Raw genomic sequence first — 16787 nt, 5'->3', positions numbered from 1 at the left:
AGAGAGTCCAGTCTGTTTAATGACAAGTATATAAAACTGACTCATTTGAGTGCAGTTCATTGCCACTTCTGTGCCTATTCAGAATTTGTTATATTGTGTACTCACGTAAAAGTGTGTTGCATTTGTGTGCACATCAGAAATGGGCTAAGTGGTTTCCGTGGCTTCAGAAAGTGTTTTAAAGTACAGGCAAAATTCAGAATGATTTATGTGTGAGTTAAAAACTCACATAATTCATTCTGAATCTTACATACTTGTGGAAATGTTTTACAAAACAATAAAAAACACACAATACATAATAATATCGAAACATTACAAATGTTTAAACATAGTGTAATGCCACTTCTCAATCTTCTCTTCTCCAGGGTAAACATACCAAGCTTCCTAAGCCACTCCTTACAGGACTTGCCTTCCAGCCCTTTTACCATTTTGGTCACACTGCTCTGTATCCCTTCCAGCTTATCAATATCAAGAACTTAACATAATATCCCACATAAAGTCTGATCAAAGTAGAATAGAGTGGTACTATTTCCTTAATTTACACACCATATTCTTATCAATGCAACCTATAATTGCATTGGCTTTTTACAATACTATAAATGTATTTATTTATTTCCTATATTTATAGCTTGCTCTTCTCACCCTGAAGGGGACTCAGAGTGGCTTACAGGTTAGCCACATAAAATTGTTTTAGGCATAGAAATGAGTACACCAAGAAAATGAGATTCTAAGCAAACAAGTACTATAAACCAATGCACTACCAACTGAGTGTTTCTTAGTGGGATGAACTACACAGAAGCTTTGGTGGTTCTGCTGCCAGATCATTTTAGGGAGGCTTAACACCCCCCTCTCCTCCCCCAGTAACAAGGAGAGCTTGATCCTGCCCCCCAGGCATCCTTTTCCTGGAATATTTGACATAGGCTCCCATCTACACTGTCATGTAATCCAGTTTGAACTACATTATGGTCAGTGTAGACTCTTATATAATCCAGTACGATGCAGTTCAATCTGCATTATTAGTCTACACTGCCATATAATCCAGGTCAATACAGTTCATCTGCATTTTGAAACTGATTATATGGCAATGTAGATGGCACTAACACTGTAGTCCCCAATCACTCAAGACGCTCTGGATTGACCTTTTACTACCCCTTCTCCAAAACAGAGGAAGATTCCTATTCTAGTAAACCCCAAGAGTGACATTTATTTATTTACCATATTTATACCCTACCCAATTATTAAATATCAATTAAAATCACACATCCTCTCCTTTTTGCATTGTATTTTATTTGTGTTGTATTTTGAAATGGCCATATGACTAGTCAAATAAATAAATAAATAAATATTATTACATTGATTCATGATTACTTATTGCACTGCTCCAATTACTTATCAAAATCTTGGTCCCAAAGCCATGTCTTAAGTTTTTTTCCTGAAGGTAAGGAGAGAAGGTAAGGGGCTGATCTAATTTCATTAGGCTTGGAGTTTCATAGATAAGGGGTCACCACTGAGAAGGCACTGTCTCTCATCCTCACCAGTCACACCTGTGAAGGAGACGGGATCTAGAGCAGGGCCTCCCCGAACAATCTTAACCTTGGCCACAATACCATGGACTACTGTGAACAAGTCTCACTTCCCAAGGCACACAAGTTTTAATTGTGCAAAAGCCTCCTTGCCAGTGCCGAAACCTGGGGTTCCAGACTCAGTGATGAGCCCAGGAGAACTCCCAAGCAGTGAAACTGTATCTTCAGAGGGAATGTAAACCCATCCAGCACAAGCTATAACCCTGTACCCTGTTCGGCCTTTCGACCGACTAAGAGTATCTGTGTCTTGTCTAGATTCAATTTCAATTTTTTCACCCTCATCCAGACCATCCCAGCTGCCAAGCACGAGTTCAAAACCTGAGCAGCCTCCTTAGCAGTAGCTGGAAAGAAGTAATAGAGTTGAATTTCATGTGCATAAAGAAATTAAATAAACAGTATTTAATTTTTAATAACTTTCTCACACACACACTATCTCACAAAACGTACAAGTCCCCCCCCCCCCCCACATAAAACAGGTAAACTTTCAGCTGGTGCTCCTTGCTGGTACACACAAGTGTCTCAGCTACTGCCCAAATGCAAAGTTTTGTGCTGCTCTGCAATATGAAAAAGTGACATTTCCCCCAGTGAATATAAACAATAGGAGGTACGATTATGTAGTTTACACCCTAAGTAGAAATAGCTATGTGCAAATGGGACTCTTAAATGCTGGCTTTAAAAGTACACCTCTTTTTCTTACAGTGTTTAATTAGGATTACCACCTCTTTCAGAGTATGCAAGCCAGTGATTTTCATTTGCATACTTAACCCGAATTTAGATGTGCACATTTTAAGGTGCTCATTCAATGTTACTGAAACTGACCTAAAAGAATTATGGGGTTAAAAAAACCCCAAAAACAATAAAGTTGAGATAGCCAAACCTTTGAATAACTATCCCCAAAGAATAAGTTTCTTTGTTCACCTCCAGTCACCAACTGTAGGTTCAATTACAATTCCATTTTCTAGCTTCTAGTCAATTGTCTTCTTATGTCTTGCTGGTTTTTTCCTCACTGTTGCTGGTATCGTTGTGCTTCCTAGGCAGAGAGGTGAATCAAAGGGCATCAAAGTACATTTTTACTGTTTCCAAAGGAAGGTAAAACTGAAAATATCTGATTTATTTCATGATGCATCGTTAACTGATATTGCCTCCATTCATTTCCTTAGTTTTTCTGAAAATTGCACTGGGAAGCTAGACAGGGTCCAAGTTATAAAATTACTTTGGTGAGCGGCTCTTGTCTCAAGAGCAAGTGATACTTCGCTAATGGTCTGTAAACAATCCACAATTGTTTGCCTATATCACTTGGTGCTCAAAGCAGGCATCAGAAATATAGGTATAGGGTTAAAATGTGTGTTAATTGTCAAAATAGATATTTATTCTCTCTTTTGTATTTATTGCTGCTAATCTATATTTCTGATGCTTACTTTGTACACCAAGTGATACAAGCAACCTGTTGTTCATTCGTTCAGTCGTCTCCGACTCTTCGTGACCTCATGGACCAGCCCACGCCAGAGCTCCCTGTCGGCCGTCACCACCCCCAGCTCCTTCAAGGTCAGTCCAGTCACTTCAAGGATGCCATCCATCCATCTTGCCCTTGGTCGGCCCCTCTTCCTTTTGCCTTTCACTTTCCCCAGCATAATTGTCTTCTCTAGGCTTTGCTGTCTCCTCATGATGTGGCCAAAGTACTTCAACTTTGTCTCTAGTATCCTTCCCTCCAGTGAGCAGTCGGGCTTTATTTCCTGGAGGATGGACTGGTTGGATCTTCTCGCAGTCCAAGGCACTCTCAGAACTTTCCTCCAGCACCACAGTTCAAAAGCATCTATCTTCCTTCGCTCAGCCTTCCCTAAGGTCCAGCTCTCACATCCGTAGGTTACTACAAGGAATACCATGGCTTTGACTAGGCGGATCTTTGTTGCCAGTGTGATGTCTCTACTCTTTACTATTTTGTCGAGATTGGACATTGCTCTCCTCCCAAGAAGTAAGCATCTTCTGATTTCCTGGCTACAGTCAGCATCTGCAGTAATCTTTGCACCTAGAAATACAAAGTCTGTCACGGCCTCCACATTTTCTCCCTCTATTTCCCACTTGTCAATCATTCTTGTTGCCATAATCTTGGTTTTTTTTATGTTTAGCTGCAACCCGGCTTTTGCGCTTTCTTCTTTCACCTTGATTAGAAGGCTCCTCAGCTCCTCCTCGCTTTCGGCCATCAGAGTGGTGTCATCTGCATATCTGAGGTTGTTAATGTTTCTTCCAGCAATTTTCACCCCAGCCTTGCATTCATCAAGCCCCGCACATCGCATGATGTGTTCTGCATACAAGTTAAAAAGGTTGGGTGAGAGTATACAGCCTTGCTGTACGCCATTCCCAATCTTGAACCAGTCTGTTGTTCCGTGGTCAGTTCTGACTGTTGCTACTTGGTCTTTGTACAGATTCCTCAGGAGAGAGACAAGGTGGCTTGGGATGCCCATCCCACCAAGAACTTGCCACAATTTATTATGATCCACACAGTCAAAGGCTTTAGAATAGTCAATGAAGCAGAAGTAGATGTTTTTCTGAAACTCCCTGCCTTTCTCCATTATCCAGCGGATATTGGCAATCTGGTCTCTCATTCCTCTGCCTTTTCTAAACCCAGCTTGAACATCTGGCATCTCTCTCTCCATGTATTGCTGGAATCTTCCTTGCAGGATCTTGAGCATTACCTTACTGGCATGAGAAATAAGGGCCACTGTACGGAAGTTTGAGCAGACTTTCGCATTTCCCTTTTTTGGTATGGGGATATAAGTTGATTTTTTCCAGTCTGATGGCCATTCTTGTGTTTTCCATATTTGCTGGCATATGGCATGCATCACCTTGACAGCCTCATCTTTTAAGATTTTAAACAGTTCAGCTGGGATCCCGTCATCTCCTGCTGCCTTGTTGTTAGCAATGCTTCTTAAGGCCCATTCAACCTCACTCCTCAGGATGTCTGGTTCTAATTCATTCACCACACCGTCAAAACTATCCTCAATATTATTATCCTTCCTATACAGATCTTCTGTATAGTCTTGCCACCTTCTCTTGATCTCTTCAGCTTCTGTTAGGTCCCTGCCATCTTTGTTTCTTATCATACCAAATTTTGCCTGAAATGTACCTCCAATGTTTCTAATTTTCTGGAAGAGGTCTCTTGTCCTTCCTATTCTGTTGTCTTCTTCCACTTCCATGCATTGCTTATTTAAAAATAGTTCCTTATCTCTTCTGGCTAACCTCTGGAATTGCGCATTTAACTGGGCATATCTCCCCTTATCACTGTTTCCTTTTGCTTTCCTCCTTTCTTGGGCTACTTGCAGTGTCTCAGCAGACAACCATTTTGCCTTCTTGGTTTTCTTTTTCTTTGGGACGTACTTTGTTGCTGCCTCCTTCCTGAACAATGTCGCGGACTTCTGTCCATAGTTCTTCTGGGACTCTGTTTACTAAATCTAGTCCTTCAAATCTGTTCTTCACTTCCACTGTATATTCGCTAGGAATGTTAGTGAGATCATATCTAACTGGTCTGTGTATTTTACCTGATCTCTTTAGTTTTATTTTAAATTGAGCAATAAGAAGTTTGTGATCTGAGCTACAGTCAGCCCCAGGTCTTGTTTTTACCAACTGGATGGATGTCCGGCACCTTTGGCTGCAAAGGATGTAGTCAATCTGATTTCGGTGCTGACCATCTGGTGAAGTTTGTTATACACAGCGAGTTTTCCTGGCAAAATTCTATCAGCCTGCATCCCGCTTCATTTTGTTCTCCCAGACCATGCTTGCCTGTGATCCCAGTTGTCATTTGACTTCCCACCTTGGCATTCCAGTCTCCTGTAATGAAAATAATGTCTCTTTTTGGTGTATTATCCAGTAGGTCCTGCAGATCCTCATAGAAGTGATCTACTTCTGCTTCTTCAGCAGCTGTGGTTGGGGCGTATATTTGGATCACTGTGATGTTGAAAGGCTTTCCTTGCACTCGAATTGAGATCATTCTGTCATTTTTTGGGTTGTATCCAAGCACTGCTTTAGCGAATTTCTTATTAATTATGAAGGCTACTCCATTTCTTCGATGTTCCTCTTGTCCACAGTAGTAGATCTGGTGGTCATCTGATGTGAAGTGGCCCATTCCAGTCCATTTCAGTTCGCTGACCCCCAGAATGTCTATCTTTAGTCTTGACATCTCACCAATAACAACATCCAATTTGCCCCGGCTCATAGATCTTACATTCCAGGTTCCTATGGTGTGTTGATCTTTAGAGCATCGGATTTGTCGTTCACCTCCAGTACCGTCGGCCGCTAGCCTTCCTTTCGGCTTTGAGCTAGCTGCGTCATCACATCTGGGGCTAGTTGAACTTATCCTCTGCTCCTCCCCAGTAGCATTTTGGCCATCTTCCGACCTGGGAGTCCCATCTTCCAATGGCATACCGACATATCTCTGGTTGTACTGGTCCATTTAGTTTTCTTGGCAAGGATACTGGAGTGGTTTGCCATTGCCTTCCCCAGGGATCACGCTTGGTCTGACCTCTCTGCCACGACCGTCCCATCTTGGGTGGCCCTTCACGGTTTCGCTCATGACATCATTGAGGTGCTCAAGCTCCAGTGCCACAACAAGGCGGTGATCCTTTGCTGGAGCAACCTAGCAACCTGGAGCAACAAGCAACCTAGCTTTATCAAATTTCAACTTTAGAAGGTTGTCTTAATCCTGTAGGTCATTTTGTTCATGACAATCTTTCATGCTGTTTCTGTTTAAGACTGAGAACAGTATGTGACTTAAGTGCAAGTAATTTTCTTCTGCTCAGTCTTTTCTTATTCTTAAATAACAATCCTCCTTCATTGTGTCCCCAGTAGCCAAATCAATTTTAACCATTAAAATCCATAAAGTGGATTGATAAAGTGTTGTGGAATTTGATTAATCTTTTTTTTTACTATATTGTTATATGACTTGAGGAATACCTTTAAAAAACCTTTTCCTTTCAAGTCAACAAGATGCTTGCCGAAAAGGATATGATAATTGTAGATATTATTTTTACATTCCCAATCTCCAGTAATGACTTACTTCTCCAAGGGAGAATGTTCATGTTTGCTGAATCCCAATAAATTCTCTGTATTATACAGATATTGATGAATGTGCCTTAAGGACTCACACCTGTTGGAACGACTCAGCCTGTGTGAACCTGGAAGGGGGATTCGATTGCCTCTGTCCTTCTGGGCCATCTTGTACTGGTGATTGCGTACATGAAGGAAGCTTAAAACGGAATGGCCAGGTGTGGACACTGAAGAAAGACAGGTGCTCTGTTTGCTCCTGTAAGGTAAGTTCCTGCATGGTTTGTTAATTTTAAAATATCTCTTATATTTACTCCATAAAGGACTGATTTGTCCATTTACTTATGTACTCTTTTTATAAAATGTCTCTTTTACTGTTTTTTTAAAAAATAGGTTTAGTAAGATCTTGTTACCAAACACTTCCTTCCCTGTACTGTTAGAACATCAGATGGAGTCCCCTTTTTCATCCTTCCTCTCTGCAATATCGCTAAATGGGGAACAATTGCGTACAGGCAGGACAGGGCATGATGCTGGTCCAGGTGAAGCTCCCTAATGTGCCATTGCTCTGCCTTGCTCACATAATTTTATTAGACCTCTAAATTGTGTCATCAACTTATAAATCTCTTGTTTCTTCAAAATGATATTATAATTTTAGAAATGCTAAAGAGGAAAAAATGAAATGGAAGCACGTTAACCTTAACCTCTAATCATTGATACACTCCCTCCTCAGTTTAGATCTGCCTTTACTGAAATTAGAGACTATTGTCTGAGAGTCAATTAATTAACAACTTAAAAATGAGAACAGGTTAGTCTGTTGTTTCTAGCTGAAACATATGAATTGCTTTATTTTCCTAAACATTGATTAAATTGAGTGAAACGAGTTTTCTTAGATGTGCACTATATTTACTATTGCTCAGTAGTATTTCTACAATCTCAACTGAAATTTAAAGTCCATGCAGTGCAAGAAATTTGAGGACTGCAGGAAAAATTCATTTCAGGCTGGAGAAGTATAATGAGGAGGAGAATGCCCTTATTTTGCTCTCCTCTCAGCTACACTCCTGGGCACGATGAATGTATTGTTTCAGTGGAGCCCCCGGTGGCGCAGTGGGTTAAAACCCTGTGCCGGCAGGACTGAAGACTCACTGGTCGCAGGTTCAAATCCGGGGAGAGGCGGATGAGCTCCCTCTATCAGCTCCAGCTCCTCATGTGGGGACATGAGTGAAGCTCCCACAAGGATGATAAAACATCAAAATCATCTGGGCGTCCCCTGGGCAACGTCCTTGCAGACAGCCAATTCTCTCACAACAGGATGCTCCTGGCATGACCAAAAGTGACCTCCAGAGTCCTAGAAGGTTGGTCTTTTTATAATTTCCAAATCCACTCAGTGAAAGAAGATCATAGCAAGAATGAGTCCTGGACTGGGAATTTCCAGTGACCTTCATTTAATATTTCATATGCAAGAGGGTATAACAGACAGTTCATTCCATATTTAATGTCATTCAGTTTTTTTCTGGGATTTAGCTATGTGAATTTGTTTTAAAAGAATGTTAGATCAGAGAAATATCAGAGATTTCTGAAATCCTCCACCAGATATAATATTACAGCTAGACATACTGGCTTTTATTCCTATGAATGAATACACAGTTTACTAAAACATTCAGATTCTAACAGCTTAATTAGTTGAGTGCATTCACTACTGAAGAAGCCTACAGTAGATTTGTTCCTCCTTTTCAAAGTACACCCCTCAAGCTTTTGATAATAATTACGGCATTGGCAGAGCCTTCTTAGATCCTGTTTTGTTATTTTTCCTTGAGCCTGGTATTGAATCTAGTGTACCTTATTTTATTATTTATAACTGATAGTCTGCATTATTTGGGAGAAGGAAATAGAGATTTCCAAGATATACATGCTATACATTGCAGAAGTGGATTCAAAGAAATACTTGGTTTTGATAGTGTTGTCCAAATTCTTAACTTGACTCAAAATATGTTTAGCAGGCCAAACAAGGCAAAAGTATGATATCTGGGATCCAGTGCTGGTAGCACTACATTGGTTGTGCAACACAGCTCTGAATTAGAGAAGGGAACACGTGCGCGAGACAGCGCACCGAGAGACGCAGTTGCGGCATGATACAAGTGAAGTAATGTAACGCAGGTGGGACAGGATAACAGTGAAGTAATGTAAGCGTGACTGGATTTCATTTATTTTTCACCACTGCTCATATTTCTCCCCTCCTTCCTATCCTTCTTTCCAATGCAACAATGTTTTTAAAGGCATTTGCATATGACCTCTGGGTAGCCTACATCAGTATGCTTGGCTGTTTCCCCTCCCCCTTTCTACCGAACTACCTTGCATAGTATCTCTGGATAGCTTACATCAGTATGCTTGGCTGTCCCACCTCCCTTTCTACTGAACAACCTTGTTGACTCTGTCATAGCTGTGTTTCTCACTGTGTGTGGTCTCTCGCGCACATGGTGCTGTGTCTGGTGCACATATTCCCTTCTCTAATTCAGAGCCGCGTTACGCAACCAGTGTACTTGTGCATAGAAAGGTAGAGTATACATTTCTAAAAGCATGCACATTTTCTTTTTAAAAATGGAAATGTGGCATATTTTTACCTATGATCTATTGCAGACATATATCATATCATATTCCCAGTGATTTCTCTTTCCTCAATAGCATAAATTTCCACCTAACTCACTATCGCTTCTTTGCTACTGACCTGGAAGCAAAAATGATACAAAGGTCTCTTCTCTGTTCTCTCCTTTCTCTCATCTATTGTGCTGAATTTTGTGGATATGTCCCATATACTAAGGAGCCTGTAAATGTTAATTCTTTAAGGCACTTAAGTCTTTCATATGAAAATTAATTATTTAGTAAATTACATGTCCCAGTACCTGTTAGCCTGGAAGCAGTTTCCAGCAATGAGCTGCAGGGAACTTTCTTCAAATTCAATGAGAAATTGCATGAGCCCTTTATTTGTTTGGTAGTTCAACGGAGGAAAGAGAATTTTGTGACCCATTTTCAACAGCTTGTAAAAATTAGTTCTATCTAGAGCTTTAAGGCATACAAACCAAACCACTTCATTTGATTTGTTGCACATGTTGAGGGACACTGAAAGGACTGAGGGTGAAAAAAAAACTCACCATTCCTCACTGCCTCATTCTACTAGAGCATGGATCCACTTTAAAACCAGTTTCTGTCTCCTGCAGAATTCTGGGGTTTGTAGTTTAATGAGGCCCAGGACCTGTCTGGCTGAGCAGTTTAAAGGCTCATCTGTAAACTACAAGCCCCAGAATTCTGCAGGAGGCAGAAACTGCATTTAAAGTGGACCCATGCTCTAGTGTGATGAGGACAGAGACATTCATAGCATGTTGGCTTCCTTCCCTACCTCTTGTGCCTGCATCTCTTTATTCCATTTCTTACAATAGCTTCAACATTGAATGGGGGCAAGGATCAATAGATGAAGGAGAATACTGAGCTAAAAGAGAGAATATAACCTGCACACACAGGTCATTCATACAAAGATTTCCCTTCCTTCATTTTCAACCTTTGCTCCCAGCATATTTTTAAAGTACTACCACACAAAAATTATGGGCCCTTCCAGACAGGACCTATATCCCAGGATCTGCTCCCAGGGTTTTTGCTTTAAACAGGATTATATGTGTCCACACTGCCAGATAATCTGGAGTAAATAGAAAACCTGGGATCAGATCCTGGAATATAGAGCCTGTCTGGAAGGGCCCTAAGTGACAACAAAAATCCAGTGGAAAGAGGGATAAAGGAATCATATTTCCATTGGCCTTGGTACTTAGACCTTTACTGTGCTAGGAATCAAAGTGCAAGGAACAGACCCCTTGCAGAAATTCATCTTCAGCCATTTCTTGTTGCCGTTGACATGAAGGGGAATGATAGTGGTGGTGGAGACTCTCATGAGGATGTTATTGAATCATTAATTCGGTGCTGCAATAAAATTGACTTGTCTTTCAGGCAACTAGGGAATGGGACTTTAAAGGTCACCTAATCAACCTAATATATCCTGTTGAATGGACATGTATGTGCACAAATGTATGTATCTCAGAGCTGTTAGAATCAAGCATTAAAATAATTAATGAATGTGTTTGGTGCAGCTGATTGGTAAGTTCCATTTCTTGTAAAAATTATTGAATATGATTGGTGTATCTGATATATGGACTTAGTAGGATTTAATTAGGCATCTTTTGAACTTAGCATTGAACATATATCTTATTTTGATAGTAAAGGTTGAATCTCAGGTTTTCATAATCTAAAATGTTCCTGAAACATTTTGCCACCAGCCACCCTTTTGCCTTTGAAGAAAATGGACTAATTAGAAGTTGGGATCCAGCTTAATTGTTCTGGGTTGTGACCAAGCGAGGAACAGACTTGTAAATTCATCAGTGTCATTCCCAGTTTCTTAATGTTGGCATCATTTTAGATACATCTTTTTTTTATCAAAAGCAATAATAGAGAACAAGCAAATAAAGAATTCCATGCTGTTGTTAATATAGCCTCTAATGCTAATAAAATATAAAAGTTTGTTGTTATTTTATGCATTATAGTTGTATATGTTTGGTTAAATGGAGTAAATTTGGCTCCACTGATTTAAATGAACACATATTAACTTGAAGCTAAGTCTGGAGCCAGATAGTTATTATTATATAAGTAATGTCCTAGCTTGGAATACATTGAGATTGTTAAAGTCACCCAGACCGCATCTTGGCCTACGAGCCCACGAGGACCTTGAGATCGTCTGGGGAGGCCCTTCTCTCGATCCCGCCTGCCTCACAGGCACGTCTGGCGGGAACGAGAGAGAGGGCCTTCTCGGTGGTGGCCCCCCGGCTGTGGAACGCTCTCCCTGCAGACATCAGACAGGCGCCCTCCCTCATGTCCTTCCAAAAAAGCCTCAAGACATGGCTGTTCGAGAAGGCATTTAATTAAGTGCTATAACAATGTGGTAATGATGACTGGAATGGAACAAGGTATATGAGACTGGTTATGATTCCACTATGAGACGAAGCGGATTTTTAGTGTAGTTTGTAATTGTCGTATAGTTTATATGTTGTTGTAATTAGCCTTTTGTAAATGGTCTTTATATGTATTGTACACCGCCATGAGTCGCCCTTATGGGCTGAGAATGGCGGTTAATAAATGCATCAAATAAATAAATAAATAAATAAATAAAATAAGAAGAATTAGCCATTGTGATAAACTAGGATCTGTCCCACTGTTGCTCTGGAAGCAGTAGATTAATGTGAAGAGGAATTGTGACAATCTCCCCACTGGAGAGGTTGGGCATGTCAGCCAGCTGGTTCCTGAGTGCTTGGGAATAGACCCCATCAACTGTTGAATTTGCTCCCCAATAAATAGTTACATATTTAATTCCAGCCACATCAGTTTTAAAAGTTTATCACTTTTTAACTAAGTCACAGAAACTCCCTTGTAGTTTTTCACCTTGAAGCAGAAAATAACCCTGTTTTTCAAAACCAGAAATGGATTTCCTGCTATTTCTGTCATTTTAATTGATTATCCATGCACCCCCTAAAGATCCCAAGCATAGAAAATTGAACCCTGTATCCACCCCAAATACATCAAAGTTATCAATTCCTAATTGTTCAAAAATATTTTACATCCTCCTGCAACTAGATAAAAATATGCCTTCTTTTGGTGCAATTTTTAAAATGTAGAAAAGTGGAAAGCTCTCACCTCCATCCCAATTTGACATTGTATTTCTTTTCATCTTTTTTCTCATCATGAAGGAAAAGAAGCTTCCCTACTTGTTCATTCTGTGCACATGTTGGAAGGATTATTTAGAATTGGTTGAGGTTATTTTAGAGATGGATATTTGACACTGAGCAACCAGAGACTTGCTATAGTGTAAAAGGCTACATATTTGTGACACTGCAATATTGAGGTCAAATTGCTCTCTGCAATGAGCAAAGAGAGCAAGTCTGTATACATAACACAAAATGCTATGAGAATAAGAAGTGTGTAATGAGAAGGAAGTCCAATATTGTGTCAGAAAGATGACATTCCAATTAAGTCCAAAGCACCAGAGATGATAGATGGTCATAGATTGATAGGTAGATGGTAAGTAGATAGATGATAGATAATTTAATTGCCAAATGTTCTGTTATTATCATTGTTAGATTTTATAGCTGTTCATTCTTAAAACTAAGAAATATAAAATATATTGTACTCCTGTACAATATAGTGATGGAATAGAAGTTGACTTTGGGTTATTTAGGGATCACAGTGGAAATTAGGATAAAACCAAATGGATAAAGAGGCAATTATTGTCACCACCACCACCACCATCATCTGTTGAAATCAATCAATCCTTGATTATGAATTTCTTAGGATGAGAGCTTTCCGCCTTTTTCTGTTCTGTTATTGTTCTCTGAGTTTGTTCCCCTTGAAGCCAACTCAGCTTTAATTCTAGTTTAATCAAGGCAATCATTCCAGTGTATTTTTGAAGGCTTTCATGGCCAGAATCACTGGGTTGTTGTAGATTTTTTTGGGCTATATGGCCATGTTCTAGAGACATTCTCTCCTGACGTTTTGCCTGCATCTATGGCAAGCATCCTCAGAAGTTGTGAGGTCACATCACAACTTCTGAGGATGCTTGCCATAGATGCAGGTGAAATGTCAGGAGAGAATGCCTCTAGAACATGGCCATACAGCCCGAAAAAACCTACAACAACCCAATCATTCCAACGTCCCTTGAACTGAATCATACACAGTATGCTTGTGATTTCTCTCCCTTTGCTTCCATTCTCCACTTGTGTTTTAGATGTCCATACATATATAATGATAACATACTGTAGATGTCGTATTTTGTCATTGTTTTGGGAGTGTTTTGCTGATCTGATACAAATCTTTGGGGAAAACAAACACATGAAGATGATTTGTTGCATTTCTGCAATGTCTACAAGTAGAGCTACAAATCATTAAGTGCAGCAGAAAACTATCTTGGTGAAGTTACAAATATAATCACACCACACTTGCATTTTGCCACATTCCATCAGTGTGCTATTATTCAAAGTAAAAGGGGTAAAGATGTAAAGGAAAAGAAAGATACAAATATCCAATGTCCATTATTTGCTGATTCGTTCAAAACTGAATGAATCAACTTGTTTCAGTTTTCACTCATTTTATTATAATCACAGAGATGATCAAGTGGGAGTCCAATTCAGGCTCTCCGTTGTTCTGACTATGGCATTTGTAGAAGTTACATGCTGAGAGAATACAGGGGTCACTTTCACACTATATAATTGTAACACTATGACCTCACATTAACTGCCATGGAGACATTCTGTGGAATCCTCGAGCTTGTAGGTTGTTAAGGCATTATAGCTTTGGCTGCAAATTCTGAGTACCACTCACTAATCTTCAAATCCCAGGATCCACAGAATGCAGCAGTAGCAGTTAAAGTAGAATAAAATCAGTATAATTGTGTGATATGAAAGAATCCAAGAGCAGAAAACTGGCATTCTTTAGGTGCCTAGGGATGTGAGGAAGTTTTGACATTGACGGGAATCGAGTTCAAATAAGCTATAAGTATATGGCAGGGCAGTAGTCTCAAGAAGTTTCAGTCCCTATGAAATACCTTCCCTTCTGCATGAGATTGAAATGTGAAATAGACTTTTCTGTCAGATTTCCTGCAATTTGTGAAAAATTGCTGTCCAGGCTCATAGTTGCATACTAAGTTTGCACAGCCCCCAGAAAAAATATATAGGTAAATAGATAGAACGTAAAAATAAAATTTTAATAATTATTTTAAGGGAATGTCTTGGGGCAAGACCAATAATTAATACAAATTTGCCAAGTTCTGGTTGGCAAGTCAGTAGAGGAAATGTTTATCTCTTGAAGGCTTTGTAAACTATTTCCTGCTTGTTCATTTCTATTTATGTATACAGACTTAAGCTTCTTTAGTGTACAGGAATGTCATTCAAAATATAGTCTGTTTTTGAGTTCTGAATGAAGCAGTTGGGTTCACATTTCCACTTGATTCACATTTTCCAGTGTAATAGTAAGTACAAAATAGAATTGCCAGAATGACAGCCAAATACACTGTCACCTAGAGACCTCATCACATGGAGGCGAAGAAACCACGGGACAGTGGAGGAAACCATGGGGCAGCATATCACATCATACCTTTACCATTGTGGGACCCTTTCTCACAATGTTTTCCTATTGTCCCTGGCTTCCTCCTGCATCTTCCCTGGCTGCTTCTATGAGGAGTTTGGTGTACACCCAATTCCTCAGGAATTCATATCTCTGCACTGCCAGCGCACTGCCAGCACAGAGTCCAATGGAGTCCCTCTGGAAGTAGGCCTGAGTCATCTGATGGGCTCCAGTAGACTAAAGTAATAATTTTGAAGGGTTATCTAAGTAGGTAGGCTGAAGAGTAAATGAAAGGACTGATATTTCAGAATAAAAATCTACATTAAAGAGAATATGTAATGGAAATATGGGTGTGCAGTGGAGCAGACCTTAAAAGTTGTTCCTTTAAAAATCCCATAAAAATATCTCAGCTTGCTGTATTAGCTTTTAGGATAAATGTACTAAAATCAGAAAGGAAAAAAGTGAACATTTATGATCCTCATGGTAGCTTCTTCTTCCCTTTCCCTCTCCTCCTCCTCCTTCACTATCACCAATCTTTATTTCTACCCTGCCTTACTTCTTTCTCCCGCAAAATTGGGATGCAATATGATGTTCCAATACTTATCTGAAATAACCCCAGCCTCCAGTAACAACATTGAGGGTGGGGGTGTTGAATGACGACAAAGGTAATGAAGGTCATTATTTCCTGGGTTAATTAATTAATTAACCAGAATACCAGCAGTCACTGCAGTTGTGAATTGTCACTGTGTAGTTTTAAGTTTTTATGTGAACCATTACTGGCACCTGTTCAATATTTATGAAATCATAGGCTGGACTTCATTGCTAGCATTCACCTTTACTGTTGTTTACAACCAACCATGACCCTCCAAAAATTATCTCTCAAGCGAAGAAGTATCCAACCAGAAGGTTTCTTTTTTTACAAAAAGTGCTACAGATCAGGGTGCTTTATTAATTGGTGTGGTTTATTCTTCTATAGATCAGATGAAATAGCATAAAGAAGAGAGAGCTCAATAATGATTTGGATGGGATAGTTTGCAGAAATGCTGTTGATTTCCCCCTTCAATTAATTATTCAAGCATCTACCTTTTTTTAAAAAAAACCTGCTCATAAATATTCTTGATTTGATTTTATTCTCTGTATGTAAGAGCACTAGAATTGTTTATTCACCTATATTAGCAGGTATGGTTTCAAGCACAAAAATCCCTATAATTATCATCTCCACACTTTAAATAAACTAGTTTTTTTCATCAAATAAGCACATAATTGCATTTTTAAACATTTCATAATAATCACAATGCTTTAGTTATCAGGAGAATTCTAATTTAATGTGTAGCCAGACCGTCCCATTCAAAAGTAAATATTTAGTATCTGTGATAGCAAAGCCTCATTTTAGAGACTACTACCACCCACTGCTTTCAGTAAAAGAAGAGTGTGCTTAGAATTATTAGAGAGGGTGATATTTATTCACCTACTGTTTTATCACATAACTAGAAGGCCAAAATGCTAAAAATTATAAATAGGAATTAAAGTGGGTGAAGGGATAATTTCCTCCATTAATGTGCTCTATGAAATTCTTGATTTTGTAGTATAGTTAATTTGTGTTAAATTAATGGGGCCACCTGTTCAACTGCAATGTATTATAAATATAATCTCCACAAGTGCATGATTATTCAAAAGATTACAAAGAAAAATACACCTTGGCAATGATAGAAGCTTTTCTTTATACTGCATGCAGAGACCAAAACATGCTGTTCAAGAGACCTTTTTTACTGGAGCATTTTTGGAGAGCAAGTGTGGCAAAATTGGGAACTTTTTAGTTATCAAAGCACTAACGAAAAGTTCATATCAATAGTGGCTTATCTAAATATGCTCTGGGGCCATTATCTAAGCCAAACTAAGGCACACAACAACAACAATCCTAATTAACTTGACTATCTCATCAATCAAAAGCATGCCCACACTTCCCATTGAAATACTGGTAAGTTTCTGTTGGTTAAAATTGCTCCTCACTTTAAATATTGTATT

General features: G+C 39.3%; 1 protein-coding gene across 2 annotated transcripts in view; it reads left to right on the top strand.

The window, feature by feature from the left end:
* The window catches only part of NELL1 (neural EGFL like 1), a 604942-nt gene that overhangs the window by 572751 nt on the left and 15404 nt on the right, over window positions 1-16787 (top strand). For both annotated transcript variants that reach the window (XM_060765757.2, XM_060765749.2), the window contains one exon: window positions 6690-6883. In XM_060765757.2, coding sequence (XP_060621740.1) covers window positions 6690-6883 — 194 coding nt within the window. The remainder of the gene's footprint in view (window positions 1-6689; window positions 6884-16787) is intronic.

Source organism: Anolis sagrei, chromosome 1, assembly GCF_037176765.1.
Source record: "Anolis sagrei isolate rAnoSag1 chromosome 1, rAnoSag1.mat, whole genome shotgun sequence".
NCBI classification, from domain to species: Eukaryota; Metazoa; Chordata; class Lepidosauria; order Squamata; family Dactyloidae; genus Anolis; species Anolis sagrei.
This window is presented reverse-complemented; position numbering and strand designations above follow the sequence as displayed.